The sequence below is a fragment of the Schistosoma haematobium genome, chromosome 1, assembly GCF_000699445.3.
Source record: "Schistosoma haematobium chromosome 1, whole genome shotgun sequence".
NCBI classification, from domain to species: Eukaryota; Metazoa; Platyhelminthes; class Trematoda; order Strigeidida; family Schistosomatidae; genus Schistosoma; species Schistosoma haematobium.
The window spans coordinates 44,664,384-44,686,303 of NC_067196.1; the positions used below are offsets into that span (position 1 = coordinate 44,664,384).

General features: G+C 29.3%; 1 protein-coding gene across 2 annotated transcripts in view; it reads right to left on the bottom strand.

The window, feature by feature from the left end:
- Nucleotides 1-15,591, bottom strand: part of MS3_00009924 (uncharacterized protein) — a 111,728-nt gene extending 96,137 nt beyond the window's left edge. For both annotated transcript variants that reach the window (XM_051218330.1, XM_051218331.1), the window contains exon 1: nucleotides 14,375-15,591. In XM_051218330.1, coding sequence (XP_051074182.1) covers nucleotides 14,375-15,190 — 816 coding nt within the window. In that variant the 5' untranslated portion in view covers nucleotides 15,191-15,591. The remainder of the gene's footprint in view (nucleotides 1-14,374) is intronic.
- Between the last annotated feature and the right edge of the window lie 6,329 nt (nucleotides 15,592-21,920).

Sequence of the window (21,920 nt, forward strand, 5' to 3'; positions counted from 1 at the left end):
AGGATGTAACAAGTTAGATGCAATACACCATGATCATGTGTTCAATTTCCGACAGACTGTTAAATTTCTACATTCGAGAAGTTTTAATTAAATTTAGACCACAAGGCGAATTTAATTCACTTAATTAGACCAATTATTTTTAGTATACATCCAATGTTAATAGTAGTGTTTTTATAGAATCAAAATACGTTCTAATGACAAATCGTTAAAATAAGGTTATCATTTTTATCGCAACATATCTACCGTCTGGCGCAAATAATAAACACTACAAAACTCTCACTAGCCTAGTTAACCAGATTTTCTTAAACTTGATCACATTGGGTTTCAAATGATGTACTGAACTCTTATTGTGTGGTATATGGAGAAATCTATGTAAACAACACGCTTGTGTTAGGTTAGTTAACAGTGGAAATACCGAGATTATTGAACTACTAAAATAATCTGTTTATGTAGTCTGTTTTTTTCAAGTTCATAAATCTCGATAAACTGATATACTTTTATCATTATGAGATTGGTTCTTCGCTTCTGAAAAGTGAAAAATTTTATACTCTTTATGAGCAATATTAAAGTTATCATGTCGTTTGACAATGATTTCAATCATAAGATCTGTGCCGAAATACCGACCGTCTATTCGTTCACATATTTTCTTTGACTCAATCTTTTTTTTCTAAACTTTGTTTATATTATTTCGATACTAATGAATTATATTAGTTTAATAATGATAAATATGTTACCCGTTTTATTTTTAAATCCCAGCCTACATAAGTGAACAATTGAGAATATTATTATTTTTGCTTTAGAATTCAATTGTCATATAGTTTGTACAACAACTGTTGTCTAATTTATTTTAATAACGTTGCATTTGAATTGTCTTTAGAATAATAATAATAATGGATTGTTGTAAGCCTGGGAATCTAAAACATCATTACCTCTTTTTATCATTAGATTATGAAATGAAATAAAATAAAATAGACTTAAGGCTATTAAGGAACAATTTGAACATTTCTCACAATTATAAACATTTCTGTAAATGAAACCATTCATCTTACTAATAAGATGACTAAGTAGAATAATTAGTCAACATAATTAAGTTCTTAATATACTATTTATTCTCATCGAAAGAATTCATATTTCATATTAGACTTTCTTATTATCACAATAACAAATATGAGATCAAAATGAAAAGAATAAACAATGAATTTGTCAGTAAAGTTGGATAATAGCTAGCAATAGATTCAAAAGGGATTGATTACATCCTATTTTAACGTAGTGAATTAGATTTATTTCCATTCTAATGTTAATGTTAACCCTGCGATTAGTGACCTGTAACCTTAAAAGTGGAAATACTGAACGCATTATTCACAGAATCATTGAATTCATAAGCTTACTTTCTTCTTCTCAGTAAATCATTGATTATAATTTATACAAATTTTAATGTAACATTTAATTGTTGAAAGATAAAAGGAATAGTAAACATTGTCGAAATTCGGTTCATCCACACTACAGATATAGTTCTATGTAGAATTGATAGGTTCGATTTTTATGTAATATGAAATCAGATGATTGACACCTATTTTTTCACATGTTATACTTAAGCTTCAAATCTTTTATATATAATTAGTGAGGTTGAAGTTAAGCAAAAAAAGGCCACTGTTAAACTGTAAAATATATTCAACATATGAATGTTTTCTAAATACACACTGATATATATGGGTATATCACGTGAACAACTCTACCTTTAGCTCTTCTAGAGTAAGTATCACGTGGACATTCAATAAGTGTGTGAATGAAATCATTTCAAAGACTATAGTTATTTCAATAATATGTTTATGAAGTTTTCGAACTAATAATCACCCCTTAGTTTACACTGAGAAATTAAAGCGGCTACAAACTTATAGTGTTTATACATAAAGGATGTTTTTAAAGACATTGATACATCTTTCGGTTGATTATATTCTTAGCCATTCTTATTTTATCACTGTTAAGATGAATACAAGATTTTGAATCAAAGTTTGATCTTTCGAAATTTATGATTACACAATACGAAAATCGAATGATCTTAAGGTTATGCTTTAAACATATTTAAATATATCCTACCCATCATGAACTAAAAATGAATTGTATTTTAACTATAAAACTGGCTATTGGTGAAAACCAGAATCTATACTTTGTTCTTTTTACGACTCATCACTTATTTGTATCCTGTACTCACAATCTGGATGTAAACAGTAAGAAAATGAAAATCCTAAACGTATAATGATATACAATTCTATATTCTCTGATATTTAGTGATCTTATAATAATGATTTAAATATAAATGAATAACTCTTTCGTTAACAGTTACATGAAATCAAAATTACTTTATTAGTTACATGTATTTAAAAGCATATAGAAATCAGTGGTTAATTTTTCTCTCATTCACTGATATTTATTAGTGACCAAATTCATTTTACTCAAATGTATATTTATTCGACATTAACAGTAACTAACTCATATCGTTTAAACACTTGAATATCACCACTACTTAAAATATGTTAATACCCATCAATTATCATATAAGTATGATGGAATGTTTATTCAAAACACTGCGTATTTTCACTTTGTATTAAATTTGACATAACTTTGTTATTTGACAAAATTAATTATTCTTACTCCCCTCTTAATGAGTATACTGTTAGCATTAAATTCGGAGACATGTATTGAATAACACCAGTTCTTATAGAAATATCAATATATGTTGACATGACCATAATGACAACAACATAATTAATTTCTGTACTAGTGTTGAAACAATTTTATTTATATTAGATGTATTATATATTAGATGTATATATTGGATGTTGTTGGCGACATTTCAGGGTTAAAATGTTATTTTATAAGCTTTTCCTGTTATTTGACTTATGAACAGAACTGAATCTTTTATTCAATTTCAAGTTACGTTATGAAAAGCTCAAATAAATATTTTTACAGATGATGTCTATTAAAAATGAAGATAAAATTAAGATGATGGTAATAACTATTCAACAGGAAACCCTGAACTTAGGTTCCGTGCTACTTGGTCGATAAGATTTTATCAGTATTGAGAAGGACCTGGCTAATCAATTGTAAATACGTTCAGCACATATATGCTCATATATATACGAAATAGGATTTCTGATGAAAACAGCAGTATACAGCCATGCAGACCGTAGCAATTCTCTGTGCCCCGTTTTTGTTCAATTATCAGCGTTCAAAAACCTTTCGCTTCAGACAATAATGCTGATTGAAAGTCGTTGATTTTGTTTCTTGGTGTGAACATCGACACTGAAATTCAAGTACAACCAGCTAATGAGTCATACATTGGAGAAAAAGCGTGCATTATATTTCAACCCGAGCAGCTATCCAACATTAATAAAAGGTGGTGACCAAATGGTGATTCTAGTCATAAAAAATTAAAAAATATAGTGTTACGACTCAGTTGCTACTTTTATCATGTTCAAATCAAATACTTAGAAAATAGCTAGTATTTCATTTTATCCTGTTTGTTTGAATCTTTCTATTGATGTTTAGGACTGCAACTCATTAGTCTCTTGTTGGCTTATGTGCATCCTGTACGTATTGCCTTGATATTGCCTTAGGTAACAAGCATTATAAATCAAAAGTAACTGATGGCTAGCAGTGGAATCCAGGACGCGCGCTTCGTTCTATTTGAATTTGGTCAATTGTAGACCCAAAGATTAATGGGAAGCTTCAAACAAACAATACAAAATGGATCTACACTTCACCCAATTACACAAGCCAGTGGCTATCGGGACTCAGGAGTTTGAAGCAAACAGTACTGGGTTCGAGTGCCAGAGTGCAAGCACATGTAGCTGAGGAGTCCCAAATAGAACGAAGGGCGCGTCCTGGATTCCATTGCTATTCACCACCCATCTTTGACTATAGCTTATATTTGTTTGTAGACGTATAAATATTTCTATTAGTTTGGAAAAATACAGATTATCCGTCACTTGTCTTTCAGATTACAGTCTATATTCATCTGTTTACTATCATAAATTTATGTATGTATATATTTTAATAACTCACCTTTGTGTTTTTTTCACTCATGCAGACTAAAAATATGGATACGTTGTACACGCCTTCATAATTTATCTATATCATAAATAGATCGGATAATTATTTTCCCTTTATACTATTCTATGAAAAATGAAGTAAAAATTATCTTAGAATTTAATGATAAACTCTTTTCACAGTTGGACAAAATGAGTAAAATCGCTTTTAGCCTTTAAAAAAACAATCCTTTATAATGATTCAAATTCAGTTGTATTATTTATAATGATATTTACAAATAGTTTACAATTAAAAGTTTAATAGTTGAATTAATGAGTCAATTGAAGTTAGACCATCATGGAAAACGTGAAATAACTGGACGGCCGTTTCACCCTAGTATGGGACTCCTCAGCAGTGCGCATTCACGATCCCACTCACATGACCCGAACTCAGGACCTATAGGTCTCGCGCATGAACGCTTAGCCTCTAGACGCGTGTTTCGTCCTATTCAGAACTCGTCAAGTGTATATACCTGTATCTCAGGATTAATGTTCACTCTGGGACTCAAACCCAGTACCGTTCACTAGTGAATTAAGGCAGTATCGAGGCAGTACACACAGTATGCACATATGCCAATACGTGACTGAACAATCGCAGTCTTAAACATCAATAGGAAGATTGAAATAAACAATACCAAATGAATTTAATCAATATAATGTTATCACAAAAATCATTCATGTTAACAATTTATTAGGCATCCATTCATAAGTTTGATCTGCCTACATAGACTTTAGCTTGTATCATTATAGTGAATATTTGTTAAAATGTTTGTTCACTCCTTTCTTATCTTTACATGCTTATCAACTAGTCTGTTTATTTACAGATAAATGCAAACTCTTATTTAAATGAATCATTTCAGATCAAAATCTAATCACTGTTTTATTTTTAATTTAAATTTTCAAAAAATAATGTTTCTATGAAAGAAACTAACAAAATTTAATTCCTGCTCTTGTACATCCATTTAGGGACAATGACATTGCATCAATAATAAATAATTCGTAAACATTCAAAATTAACTTTATCAGTGGAAAAATAATGAAGTTAAAAATGTAATTAATATTGATATACCTATAAAATTGTGGTGTGTGCTACTTATATTGATATGAGTAGTATATGACGCGAGTTAAAACGTAATGTCTGGCAGCAGAAGATGAGGTGAAGATCAAGAAAGGAAGAGCGAGAACACAATGGAATTAGTAAGAAAACGCATGTACAACGGAATGGGAGACAATGAATCAGTGTTTGCAACGGAAACAGTCCAGTTTGATATGATGCATTGATATTTTTGCAAATTGACGATTGACTTTATGGTATTCCGATTTTATTGAGATAGTCTGTAATTTTCGTGCTAAGTACATTCGATTGTCCCAACCCGTGTTCTTGTTCACTACAAAATGAGTAAATCCGTAGGTCAAGTAACGTAAGTAACATTTCATTCGGATAAGATTAAGTATTCGATACACGCTTGGAAAACTGATAAAAATATAGTTTGATCAAAAAAAAAAGTAGCTGTATGATACATTTTAAATTAACACCATGTATATCAGTGGTAATTCTCACAGTTTACTTAAATCAGGACAAATATATTGAAAAATCCAGTCACTTCTAATAAACAAACAGAAAAATGTAAACTTATAAGTAACTTCACTGCAGTTATGCATACTGTGTAATTCTTGTAAGTAAATGTAGATGTAGTTTAAGCAAGACAAGTTTTCTATAGAATTTAAATTATATCAAACAATAGATCGTTCATAACAATTAAACAAATTATAAGTCATAAAAACAGATGATTCTAGGGCAGTTAAACTTTCTAGATAGAAATTATTTGTTTCCCTAATTTTAATCATTTTTTTTCTTAAATATTTTGTAGCAAAACTCGACACAAAATGTTAATCATGCACTTTCCCTTATCAACAACACCAATAATCATGGTACACAATGTTAAAATTACTTCAAATTTAGAACGTAAAGCTAAATATTCATTTGTTATGATAAAAAATAGAATATAAAGTGCATTCCTTATAATGACGATATTAACATTCCTAGGGTCCTGTTTTTTTTTAAATTTAACAACGTAGTTACTAGGTTATACCATTTGAAAACATTAAAACCATTTATTTCAAACTGACATAAGGCAATCGACGCCTCAACACAACTATAGACCGTTATAATTCATCAACAATAACACCGGTATATACCAAAATAGAAAATGAACGATATAAAAGGTAAACTCGTATGAAAAAAATCAAAAACACAAAATATGGAAAGGTAGAAGTTGAAGAAGTGTAATAAACTTATATTTATGATTAAGTACAAATGAATTTTGGATTCTTGCCTCTGTGTAAAAGATTCTACAAATAATCATGATTGTATTCAACAACGTTGTGTAAAATTAAATACATTGCTGTCGCATCCACAGTTTATGTGGAAACTCAACTAGTTTCTATTAATTTGATATTTTTTAATAACAGTTTAGCATACAGTTTAACAGATATAGTTATGCATTAGGATTCATGTATGATCATTATAATTAGATAGGTCACTTTATGAGAATTAACTGATATCTGACAACTCAACTCAGTAACAATTTTATTAACTTTGCCAAACGTAAAGAGTATGGTTGAAATGAAATTAAACTATATTGTAATCGCATAACAAGTCACCTATCTATATTTCTCTACAATAAAATCATTGAAATCTTGCTTTGTCATAAAATAACACTTTTGGCTGAAATCTATTTTCCATAATTTTCTCATGTTTTTTTTGTTGTTTTTCGTTTTGTTACTCATCTAAAAGTAAACACCATTTTTCATAACTACTGAGAATTGGATAATTCTCAGATGAATACATTTCTACTTTATATTCCATTAGATTTCAAATTAAATTGTTTACTTCTCTGACTTAAATCAACCATTCATTAATAAGCTATAATTTTAAAAGCTTACAATGTTATAGAAGCGTTCTATTCAAATGTAAATATACATAACATAATCCATTAAATTTAAAATAAATTGGATTTTAAACCTTTTTTTTCCTAATGAGAGAATGAAGTTGATTAAATAAACATATAGGCGTAAGAGATTTCGATTATATAGAGATATAGTATGTATAGCATGTATGTTCATGATTTTAGGTAAATTGTATCAAAGTGAAAATAAGTGGAAAGAAAATAATCCATCTATCAATATTCATTTAAATATTTATTATTGAATTAGACTAAATAAGGAAAGAAAAAGAAAATTTATTTTTCACTTACCAAACATTACAAAAAACAACAACAAACAAAAATCTAGTTTCAATAAGCAAAGATGGACAGTGGACATCAGTGGAATCCAAGATGCGCGTTTCGTCCCATTTAGGACTCGTCAGCTGGATGCATCTGCATCTCAGAGTTGATGTTTACCTGGAGACTCGAACCCAGTACTGTTCGCTTCAAACGCCAATTTTAAAAATTCAAATAAATTTAAGTTTAGGTACAACCTATTTGTACACATTCGAAACACTAAATAAGTAACTAATCACTATGTAAATTATCTTAAAAGTTTAAACTCCCCCTTCATTGTGTTAGATATAATACAATTCTGTATAATTACCGAATAATAAAAATTAATTCACATAAATCACGAATTTAGAAAATTATAGCAGCCTATTACTGATTATTTTTAAAATACTCACTGAAACATTTTGGATAAAGTTTTTGTCAATGTGAGTAACTTGCATGGATCAAACGTTTGGTCTTTAATTTACTAATTCAATTTATAGTTGTTTATATATGCACATATATAAAACCCCCAAAACTAGGTAACTGGAAAACCACTGTTTGTCCCTAGTCATCTGCTACTAAGAATAAACGCTAATAAAATGTTACTAAAGTAGCTCATTAAAAAATCGTCAGATTTTATTAAACATTCCGACAAACCCTCTTAGTTCGTTTAAAATTAACTAATTAACCAAGTTTACATAGAACACATTTTGGAACGATATTCATTATCCTGATATGGATTCCCAGAATAGCTACAAGTTTGCATTTATATACGTGCATATATACCTATTCTTTAGGATTAATAATTTGTAATAAGGACTGTAGAACCTGATGAGAATTTATTTACGAAACTATTTTGCCTTTATATATTTGTGTTTTAATATATGCACTTTACCTCACTGATAAATTTAGCTAAAGCAGGGATAATGAATGTGATAGAATAACATAACTTCATTATATTTGGAGGTTTTTCATCAGACACTTACAACCTAAATAAAATAATAGAATTCAGTGAAATCAGTGTACCTAGTTTAGATTGTATTACCAAAGATATTCTCATCAATAAAAATCAATCAAATAGATGACAAGTAATGGGTAAACTATAATGCTGTTTGATTTGTATTTAGTTATTTCTATTTATGTTTTAAGGATTACATAACTATAACATAATGTTTCATCTCCAATCAATTCTATTTCTATGACCCTATTCTTTATTTTAACATATTTATTCAACATATAAATATCATTTATATTTTTCTTTTCATTACTTGTCGTCTATTTGATTGATTTTTATTGATGAGAATATCTTTGGTAATACAATCTAAACTAGGTACATTGATTTCGCTGAATTCTGTTATTTTATTTAGGTTGTAAGTGTCTGATGAGAAACCTCCAAATATAGTGAAGTTATATTATTCTGTCACGTTCATTATTCTCTGTTTTATCAAATTTTTATATGAACTGATACATTGGTACATTTTTCATTTATTGTCGGCATTACATTGTTTAGAAACAAATAAATTATGAGAAATAGAGGAGCAAATGTGAAATAGTGTTTTTCAACTGACTTCCGCTAAAATTAATACGTATTCCTTAACTATATGATAAAAAGTATTTGGACAAAAGATGAAATAAATTTGTAGTTTTTTCTTTCCTTTTCATTAGACTTTTCGTTTTTACAAATGCAATTGTATATAGTATAGGATTAGTATCAGTTATCCTTAATACTGTGATTTGTTTCGTCATATCATACACTACAAGTTCCAGTTAGCATTTAATTCTTTAGGTTAGCGTTGCACATGTTACTTTTGTAAAAACGACTTGAGCTACTAAAATACCTGAACATAGAAACCAATGTAATTTCTACAATGTAAATAAGAATACGATAACTGAATATAAAAGAAGATTTATTTTACTCTCTAAATCACATTTACAGTTGTTTTATTGCCATAATACTTAAATGAGTGGATCTTATGGTGTAAGTGAGAAGATCACGACAACAGATAATGATTTATTTCACAATTACATTTGAAATATATTGGTTAATAGATGTTTCACTTTCACTGAAGAACAATCAGATTTTCATGAATTAGGCTAAGTAGACGTTGTACAATTTTTGTGGCTTAAAAAACTTTTTTTGTTGTTCTCGAGTGAACTATCACTGTTTACCATCAAAATTTATGAAGACATTCTGTTCTATGGTTTTTGACAATCTAATTAGCTACTAATGAAAACAATGAAAATAAAAACTGAATCCCATATAAATTCATTTACGAACTGTATTTCATTGAATGTACTTGTCAATTGTAATTAAAAATGCATTCACTTTTTCAGTTTGCATCAAATACGGGTTTTTTTTTAAAGAGAAAATTTAATCTTAAATGCAACCAAATTCATGTCACCATTCATTTTTATTTCTATTCAGTGATTTATTACATAATTATTGACTGTTTTCAAATCTAATTATACTGTTACCAAAGAAACAAGAATTTTGGACCCCGAGATTAGTAGAATTAAAAGAGGAAATTTTCGCAATCATGAACAAAGGTAGATTCCTATATCGTTTAATAAACAAGTTCTGAAAAGAAACTGTAAAATACTTTTAATAGCATTTAAAATATTGTTGTTAAATTATAGGTTGTGTAAACAATATCTCTATTCCTTTGAGTATATATATATATATATATATATATATATATATATATATATGCAACTTAAGGTTATGTCAATAGGATGTAGAATTAACATTATTGAATTTAGGGATTGCTTCCATAAATCCATTTTTCGAATAACAAACAAACAAGTAAACAAACCGAAGCTTCTTCAGATAACTATTTTTACTAATGAAGTATACAGTTTATTTGGTTAAATTAATCTTAAGTAAGTCAGTTATATAAACAAAATGAAACAAAAGTTATTTTGTGAAAGTATCCATATGAAAGTTCAATGGATTTTGAATAACAATTCATAATAACAATACTTGTTAGTTGAGGTTGATTTTAATTTCCACTATTTTAACATTTACACACCTCTGAATGATACAGATGATGCACAATAAGAAAAACAATAACAATACTAAAAACAACCGAGTTTAGAACTGACCTTGAGATGTTTATGCTTTATATCAATCAATTAGAATATAAATCATTAACATGGATAATATAACACTTACCCCAGAGTTTCATTACAACATTTGAAAGAATAAAAGTTTGATAAAGATACTCCATGGTATTTGTATTGTATTATGAACAGATTTTGTATAAATGTGTAGACTGGTTAATGGGCCGAATAGATCATGTAAACTGACAATGATACAATGATTATGTCGAAAATTCATCCAATAATATTTACTGATAACTGAGCCCATTATCAAGAACAATTGAACATGCATACTGTTTTCAGAGAACTAACCGAAATTTTAAAAAATCTATAACATATTGTATACAGTCGTTACTAAATCTTTCACTAGAAAGAGTCAGTATTATACTTTTCTTTAGGAAATAGATATTCTCATTTATAATGTGTAACTTCTACTTCAAATACTACTTTTTACTTCGTATAGTGAATTCTGACAATTGCTCATTACTTTCTAGACTCAAACATTTCTAAATTACTTATTGTTACTAGTACGAATGTTTTGAGATTGGATACAATGGCAAAAGTCTTAAACTTCGGTATCATGCCATTGAAAAAACAACTCAAATCTACTGGTTATCAATTGCAGCCAGTAAAACATTGTGTGTTATATTTAACAACCATACAGTAAGCACTCGTTGCCCTAAGACAGTATAAATGCCTTGATAACTTTCATCAAACTGCCCAAAATGTCAATTTAACACTTTCGGCCAGTTATCATGAACTACCCAAAATGAAGCAATATCAACCGTAAAATCAATCAAGTAAATTAGACTGAAAAAGGTCGATCATAACTACGTCATTAAAAAAATAACATTGATCAGTTTTTCTCCATAAATTCGTACGGTTTTTCAAATTTTGCCTGTATACAACATAAATTAGTTGCATTTTTATAGAATAAATACCTAATTACATCAATATATATATATATATATATATATATATATATACCATCTCATTCGTTAGCATGATAATCAATTGAATGAGAACAGTTATAATTTATTGCTGACAGATATGACTTCTAAAGCACTAACAGTAGTACTGAAATTCAAAGAGTTCTGCTGTAAGTAACGTAAAACCTGTCTAAATGTTGCATTAAATTACGTAATTTGAGTTCATAGCACTAGAAATAACAGCAACCCCTGTTCGTAATTTCGACAGTTCAGTTAGCGACCAATCAAATTGAAGCGGGAATTATCATTTTCGCTGTCACTGTAAGCGATGGTGGTCGGCTTGCTTCGTTCTGTGTGTTTTTCCTCTGGGTTTTTAGCGTTGCTACAGTATTTGATCTCTCAGTATGCCGAAATTCTGTAATTTATGTGAAACTTTCAATGTTAATGCTACTTTTTTCAATAAGTTTTGTTTTCTCAGTTTCTACTACCTCTACTACTACTACTACTCAGGTCAGTGTATTTCATGTCAAAGAATGTTAATCCGTCTTGTTCTGAGTATTTCTTCGTATATATCAGACAGTAGCGTGCATTTTTCTCCTTATGGTCAATGTTCCTGTCACATGGGAATTTCTAACCGTTCGCATACTCGTTCCCAAATTTTGCTTATTATGTTATTGAGAACAATGAAAGAAAACGATTTCTGGTTTGTTATTTCTTATCGTATTATAGATAACCCTCTTCTGTTAATGAGTCACACTAATACTGAGTCTCTAGTTGTGAACATAAGTGATATATCCAAAAGGTTTATGAAACCCAAGTACCTGACAAACTGTGATCAAGTCAGAAATGCTATTTAGTTAGTTACTGAAAATATTCCACATAACGTTATTAGATGACTTGGATGAATTATGTGGTTCGTTAAAGTTAGCTGAATGACTAAAAGCCGAGGATGTGCTATCGTTATGGTATGTAGGTTTGTTAATTTGGCCATATGACGAATTCATTAACTTTATGTACGTAAACATGACCATTACTCCTGTCCACGATACACTTATTTGACGCGACAATATTGAGTATATTTTCACCTCTCGATAGTAATGGAGTTAAAATAAGTCAGTGTTTATTTATTTAATGATGAAAAATATTTCGGGGCATTAATCATCACCTAACACGTTTTTGTGATTCATTTAAGGCGGCTCACGCAAAAATAATGCGAACTTACAACAATTACTGAACTTTTTCGTATCCGATCAAATAGAATAACTACACTTCAGATTTATAAACGCTCCCATCTCTTACTCAAGTACATTAATATTCAAAAGTGAAACTCATGATTTAATGTATTTAGTTATTTTGTTTGTTAATATAAGAATTCTGTGAAGGATTTTGGATGTTTTGTTAAAACGATGTACCGACCCACTGTGAAAACAAAATCGGTGAATAGATTATTCGTTTTGGAGTGGGATACCTCAAATAATGTCCTTCCACAGCCCAAAGTATTCAGGTATTGTGTCCATTACCAGTAGACCTAAGCCAATCCAAGCGCTAGTCATGTATTACCATGTTGGTTAAGCAATATCGAAGAATGAGTTATTATTTGCTTTAAGCCCAGTAATTGTTTATTTATAAGCAAAATCTTAAAACTGGTTACAATTCACCATTTCCATTTACCACAGTATTTTCCCTACTGCATTCGCACATCACATTTAGAATTCCTATTGATTAACGTGGCTTTTTAACAATATGACATATAACTAAAGACTAATATTAAATAAGATGATTACTTTTGAAAAATGTTAAATTTAAAGTACACAATCGCTCTGTTTTAGCTTTTACCAGTTGTTTAACTGATTGAAATACCTAATCGTTTATAATCTAATTATAGTTGTAGGTCACTTTGGCGATATGCTTGAATATCTAGACTACCTGTTTCTATCATCTAGATAATTGACAGGTTCTTTGTTTTTTTTTGTTTTTGTAGCATATCACTATGTCTATTAACCGCACAACCTATTCAGGTGCGTTTATGAAAAGTTTACGACCTTTCACTGTACAAATTGTATAATCTGAGACATGATGGTTGCTAGTATACATTAAAAAGAATGAACATTATTCAAATGTTCATTTCCGAACTACTAACATCTAACTGTCTATTCCCTAGTATTTATCATCAGGATCGATCAAGCAATAAAAAAATGAAACTTGTTGGGATATTTTGTGCTGATCACTTTATACTGTACCGAAAATATAATATTGAATAAAACCATTAATAATAATAAGGACAAGTTCATGAATATTAGATTTTTTTCCCTTGATTAAATGGCTGAAACAAGGTTATACAAATGATAAATATTATAGACGTGCACTATACACCAACTACTTTGATAGATACTCAGGAAACAGAAATCAATTTACTTTTTGCATATACATTTGAATACAATCACAAGCAATGTGGTGGGTTCATACAAAGTAATGGTCTATTTCACGTTTAGCTTCATTTGAACAATATATATATATATATATATATATATATATATACATATAACCCTCAAATATTCAGAACTAATAATAATATCACGATGTGTTGTAAAGTAGGATAAAAATTTTGATCTAACTGACCCGACATGAATCAGCATGGAAATAAATTTTAATTATCAACAACAAAAAAACACAAGGAAATAATTTAAATAAATTTCGTTTCTATACACATAAGTGAATTGTGTTTTTCTTTTTTCATTTATTACTCTATTAATTACCTATTAAAAACAATTGCTCTCATGAATGATATACATAAATTAATCTTAAATGAAGAGAATTAAAGTTTCTTTTCAATGAAATATTTATCAAAATGAATAAATGTTCAACTCATCATTAACAATATCTAATTGATTATTTACTTATTGTCAAAGTGATAGTGGTTGTTATTTGGAATTTGTAAAAAAAAAAACAAAAAAAAACATGATCAATATCTAAAATTACACAAAAAAAAACTTACATCCATTAACTCTTTTGATAAAACTTTAGAAAATAATCTATCAGATCGATATAATTTTTTATCGGGTTGACTTGAAAATGATAATTTTTTTAAACGACTTGTAGATGATGATAAAGATAATGAATGATCAATATTGATATCATTTGGAGCATTATCATTATCTAATGTAATACTACGTAATAATGGATTTTTTTTCTTTGATTGAAATGTTTCTTTGGTTTTTGTACTTTTTAAACTAGATTTTAATTCATTAGTTGTTTTTAAATCTTGTTTAGAATTTTCAACATTACTGTTATTACTGGTAGATTTTGTATTATTTCTTTCTTGTATTGATGATGATGATGTTGTTGACCAATTTGTAGTAATATTAGTTGGCTGTTGATTTGGTGATGAAGATTGTAAATCATTAGTAAAACGTGAAGTGTTTATAATAAGATCAGGATCATTTGAACTTGTCCAACTCGTTGCACTCATTGATGAATCATAGGATTCAAATGATGGTTGTTGTGAAACACGACTTACAGCTACTAAAGAAGAATGTGCACTAGGACTTGGATTAAGTACATTTAAAAGATGTGGACTAACTGATTTTCCTGAAGAAAAATATGTATTCCTTTGATTAGTGTATCGTTTTGTTGAATAGTCCAAATTTGATTGTATTTCATTTGGTGGATTTGAAGTAGTACGTTGTCTTTGTACCGAATTATAGCAATAATCACATGATTCTATGTAAGTATTATCCAAGTCATCAGTTTTCATTGAATGCTGTCTTTTAAGATACTGATCAGAACGTTTCTGAGATATTTGTCGTGACATAACGTCGATTTAGTAATTTTATGGGTATTTTATATTTACACGTACTCTATCTCTATATAATAAGTTGAGGCAATATTTAATGTATACAAAGATCACATCAATGTCGAAGTAATATTTTAATTATTACTTCAACCTAAATCAAATTCAATTGATATCTTGTTTTGTTATACAAGACGTTCAGGAAAACTATCACCCAATTTCATTTACTGGGTGATGTAAACTAAAATATCACATTTATGCAATTAATTGAATATAATTACCCTTTAAATGTTTACCTGTTTAGACCAAAGTATACTATAAGTTGGAGTAGTAAAATTATAAGTAAAACAGATAAGGTACTTCTTCGGATAAAAAAAGGATTATATGAAAACAATATGGTATTATATAAATATGCATCCACATGTATCTGATATGTATTTATATATAAACTGAAAGAAAATAAATGTACATGTTGTGTAAACTGATTGGTCAAAATCTATTCAAAGGTTATTCAAGTAAAAACGAATCTAATTGGTTTTGGTATTAACTTAAGTTTTTTCATAGTATTAATTTATATTCAATTCTGTAATTTTAATTATGGGTTGGTCAGGTCAGAATACTACAACTTGTGTCTTGTAATTATATATATATATATATGGAAGAATAAGAATGGAATATCACAAAATGATAATCTCTTGTTTTATTTCTATTATTTAACTGAAAGGAAATTCAAAACTTAAAAAAATTATTTGTGTTTTATTGCAGTAAAGACAATTGATCAATAGTAAAATTCTGAATAATCTTGTTTTCGGATCATATCAGAGATCCGTTAAGATTTCATATGTGCAAACATAAAATGAATAAGTGCATTTCTGAATAAAACTGCTTATCATTTACATTACAGCGATTAACTATATTGATAGTTATCTCAAATTACAATACAATATATTTAAAGGATATTATTTGGGTTTGAGGTTGAGTGTTAGAGCTAACACTGGTGAAGAGATATACAAATTATCAATTTCAATTAGAACGAAACGCATATCCTGTATCCTACTACTAATCATACTCCAAAGTAACCCCTGCCCCTCCCCCCAAAAAATAAATGTTTTGAGAAATCCTAGCAATTATTAGTATGTCGACATTTTTATTCATATCATTTATAAGAGCCACAAACTTGTCGCTAATTAAAAAGTAAAACAATATAGGATGTAAAATTATTATTTTCACATTCATACTTTAAATTATCATAGATGAATTCTAGTGATAAATATGGTGTTTTTTCTGATAAAAAATCTTTACAATAACTAAAATCAACACCTAATAACTATGATACGATACAGAAATACAAAAAATGCAGTCATGAGCTTTACACTCCCTATATAAATGTACACAATATATATTTCATCGATTTTTTTTAAGATTTGTGTTTTAGGAAAAACAAATGAACTATAACATTGACAAGTTTATTTCTCTTCTATGCATTTTTAATAAACCAAACATCTGTAATCTGAACACAATTAGTAATAACATCCTTCATCACTAGGTGAGCTTTTCCATAATCCATAATAAATATGTAAATATTTGGTGAGTTTTGGGATTCTCCCATGTAATAACAGTAAGACAAAAGTAAAAAGGAATAGTAATTTTCTAGAGATATTTTATCACTGGGTAACGTTGAGTGTCTAGATGTATGCAAATTAATAAACAATCGGAAAGCTGTTTAGATTTCATAGAAAATAAACTTAATTCATAATCAAATCTTACTAGGTTATTATCCAGATTCATAATATATGTTAAGTCTCACATTTTTACGTTAAAATAAATTTTTTTATACAAGACAAATATGGCGCTATACAAGTGATTTCAATGTTAGTTTCAACTACATTTAAAAAAAAATTTATTCATCAAATATTTTAATTATCAGTATAGGGAATGGTATAGATTGTAGTATTTTCACAGTTGAATTCATGACTTGACCTAATCTAGACCACCATCGAAAACCTGGAGACGCCGAAAGACCATTTCATCCTCGTATGAGACCCCCCAGCAGAGCGCATCCACGACCCCCCCCACATGCTTCAATCTAGATATTAAAACTGTTGTGTGCCAGAGCAGCTTAGAAGTTAAGTGTTTGTGCACGAAACCGAAGGTCCAGGGTTCAAGCTATGCTGAATAGTGTCATACTAATGAGAAATAACCGTCTAATGCTTCCAGGTTTTCAATGATGATCTAGCTTAGATTGACTTGTGTATCCAACTATGAAAATATTTTAATTATCTATAATTTTTAAAAATAAAAAGCACATTTTATATAATAAAATATCAAGTGAATTTGGAACCTTGTTTAATTTGATTTTTATTTAATTCGTCAAAATATTTATCTGATTTTTTTTTTAATTTCCAATATGTGTTTCTTGATATTAAATCAATTGCCAATAATAATTATGATCACTGATATATTTGGAAACGTTTAGTAATTTTTTATTTTTAATTTAATTAAATAAACAACGATTATTAAAAAAAACTTAAAAGTATAATCAGAAAAGGAAAAAAATTAGTCATGAATCCAAAATAGGATTGCTAACTTAAATGGTAAGACATACAAACTAAAGAACTCAATTCAGTTATGTTTGGAAGGGGTTTTTGTGGATATTATAGTAGTTTCAATAGTTGAGATCATGATTCATTTGAAGAAAACTTGGAAGCACCGGACGGCAGTTTCGTCCTTCTCAGCAGTGCGCGCCCAAGATCTTGTCTCGCGGGATTCGAGCCCAGGAGCTATCGATCTTGAACGCGAGCGCTCAATCATCAGACCACTGACCCGACCGACACCAAACGGTGTTATTATTTAACTTCAACTAATCCACGAAATCGCGCCCCCGTCTACTACTGTCTTTAGTGAGTTGCTAACTCACAACAGGCCTGGTTGAACTTCACTGATCATTGCTTCTCACTAAAACTCCAGGAAATCAATATTGAAGTCACTAGTGAGCATATGCTGATTAGTATCGGAAGGAGTTTTTGTGGATATCATAGTATTTTATTAGTTGAGCCATAGTTCAGCCATTGAATGACACGAGTAGTCTAAAGTTTATGCGTTCGCGCGTGAGACCGATAGGTTCTGGGTTCGAATCTTGCGAGGGTCGTAGATGCGCACTACTGAGGAGTCCTGCAATGGGACGAAACAGCCGTCCAGTGCTTCCAGGTCCTCCATGGTGATCTGGCTTCAATTGATTCACGATCTCAACCAATCAATTATGCATTTATTTATTAAGAAAAGAATAAAAAAGTGAAAACAATAAAGTAGTTCATGATTGAATATTTTCTATAATTTTCTTAGTGGAATTTATTCATTATGGAAATTATCCCCTATTTAAATGAATTTGTAAAATTTTCTAATTTGCAAATTGAAACTTGATAAAGTTATCTTAATGAGATAGCTTACGTTTTCAAGCTATTGGATATACGTTGACTTAACAGTACTTATTCGATCTGATATCTTAATTTGACAAGTTTTATTTATGTAATAGTTTTCTTTGATTCCATCACAAGACATTATGTCTATAACAATGTTTTGTAAATTACTATTGGAAATCAGAGTTATAACTGTTAAATCTGGATTGGAATAATGAATAGTAACTGTTGGAATCTATTTCTGGACTAATACTAAATTTATATTTTCGTCGTATAATTGTTAAGCAACTATTCATGTTCGTGTTTCTCTTATTATAAGCTTTATTTTGATTCATGATTTATTATCAAACGATCTAATATTCTTGAGTTATATCCGGTCTATTAATTACAGTCTCCAATATTCATAGCCACATTTGGCTAGATCTTATACACGTAATTTTCTATCTCATGGTACGATGTGGTGTATTTGGTTTGTATATAAACCCAGTATACTTGAAATATATAATTTTTTATCGCAGATGCTGAGATTCGTGTTGTAGACTTAACAGGCAAGATTAGGCAGGAAGCGAGACCGATAAAGTCTATAGAGTGCTCGTACGGGTTACGCGTTATTGGTCTGGTCAATAGTTTACTGTTTTCTAATTGGTGGTATCATTATATTGTATATTAATAGGGCACAAGGCTACAAGTGATAACTATATCTTTGATATTCAGTTATTACAAATAATTTGGAATATTTACATAATAAAATTGATCAGTTGCAATAATAAAATCTTCAAAATATGAAAAATATGAACTTCGTTTGGTAAAACAAAATAGTAAATGATTATCTTAAACTATTAAGGAACATCTTTAGTTTTAGAAAAAGTTTTGCAGTATTTCATCTCTTCAAATAAAATATCAAGTCTGGACATATTGATATAATCAGTGATGATAAAAAAACTATCCAAATGAATTCCATTTTATTGGATATAACAGTGGAATTTTGTGGCATTAAGATGTGAACATTTAAATCCAAGTATATTAAATGAATCGAAAGACAATGCTTATTTTCCTGACTTTGAAGTAGATTTTATCAATTATGACCACACGTTCAGATTATTTCATCTTTCGAATACACATATGATGTATAAAAAAAACAATTGGAAATTCGTGAAATCTACTATTCTCTATGGAATCATATTCTTCCAAATGTAAAAAGTGAACTATCCTACATCTACATTTAAAACGTAACAATTAGTTTCCAAGTTCACAAATTGTAACTATAAATTCAAACTGATAAGGATCATTTCTTATGTATGTTTATCCAATAGCCTATAATGATGCCATAATATAATAACGATCTGAAATAGAAAAAACAGATTTCCGTTAGGTAAGCTGGATGTACCCGCATCCCAGAGTTGATGTTCACTCCGGGACTCGAATTCAGTACCGTTCACTTCAGTCGCCATCGTGTTACCCACTTAGCTACTGAGCCTTGATAGCCACCTGCTTGTGAAATAGGTTGAAGTTTAAATTCAGTTACATCCAGCCGACGAGTCCCAAATAGGACGAAACGCGCGTCTTGGATTCCACTGCTAGCCACTATCCATCTTTGCTTAAAAAGCTTGTGACTTAAGGCTATATCTAGGCAATCCTCACAGGATGCACATATGTCAACATGAGACTGATCAATTGCAGTTCTAAATAACAACGAGAAGATACAAGTAAAACAACACCAAGTGAGATTTCTGATACATTCAAAGATTTTCAGCACTTAATTCAACTTTCAGAATTTAATTGGTCAATAAGATTTTTTTTTTCTTATTTTGAAAAGATTATTACCAATCTTTACATTTATGTATACAAATCATTCACTGATTGTATAAGAAATTAGTGTTCATTTTAATAGTGTTATAACATATAATGTACTACGTTCAACCGGTAGCTACACTTTTCACAAAGGATTCTGTTAATATATATTTAGCTCAAACCTATATATTACACAAAGAAATATATGATTTCATTGCCCAATGCATTTTAACTCAGATGGTCTGGAATTTAATTTAAGACTTCATTATATCCACAGTATTTTTACATTTGAAGATATCTCAAAGAACAGCCACATAATTATTGACTTTGAAAAAGTATAAATTTCAAAATAAAATGCATGTTTGTCTTTATATAAGATGTGCTTGGTGTTTAGTTCTGCAAAAACGAGTTCACACACTAGATGAACTACGGTTTAAGACTGTTTCATAACGAAAAGTGTAACTGCTTCGTAACATCGAACATGTTTTGCTTTCTTGATTTCTAAATCGGATATTTGACAATAAAAACTTTTGAACATGTTTTATACACCACTAGAAGAGTATGTTGTGATTCATAAATTAATTTTACCAGTTCACTGACCTATAATTTTGTTAAGTGGAAATCTTGATCCATTCAAAATCATAAACCATTCAGTGTTTTCTGTTGCAGCATGGACAAAGCAATGAATCTGTTGGAAATGACTTAAGACTAGAACAACCATTAATTAAACAAATATGTTATGCTAATTGTTCTACTAAGTAATCAATTTCAAATATTGTCTGGTAGACTTTCCACATAACATACTTCAATATGAAGATTCTCACCAATACTGTTATATCGTATGTACTAGAATGATGTTTATTTAAAGTTTTGATGAAATCACAAACCAATGGTGTTTGTACAGTAAAAAGGATTCAATTTGTTTAAGAAAAACGAACAAACTGTTTGATTTCTGGTATGTGATTTTGTAAACAAATTAAAATCTGTAGTGACCAAAATAAAGTTAATATCCATTGATTTGGTTAAGAAATATTTGTTCTGTGTTCAGTTGAAAATATTAAGATCTCAACCTATTCAAATGCAATAATTTTTTTGGAAAAAAAGATTTTATACTAAAGCACTAGCATTACGTTAAAACATTTTAAAATCTTATAAATGGGTTTACTTTTAGATTAGTTTGATGTTTCTGGGTGTTTATATATAATGGTTAAATTACATATTCTTATTTGTTTAATGTAGGATTTTAAGCATTTCAACTTCTCATGTATTAAAGTTTTCTCGTATAATTTAATGAGGCTGATAATAACTACAATATATAAATTTACTGTGTGTTATCTTCCTTTTTAAGTATTGTTAAAATATTGATGTATGTGTTGCTCAGTTTTAAGGATTGGTTGTAGTTAGACATTAACATCGTTGGATACCAGCCGGCTTAGTGGTCTAGTGGTTAAGTGCTCACTTGTGAGACTAATAGGACCTGGGTTCGGATCTCGCAATGCGGGGTCGTGGGTGCTCACTGCCGAGGAGCCTCACAATAGGACGAA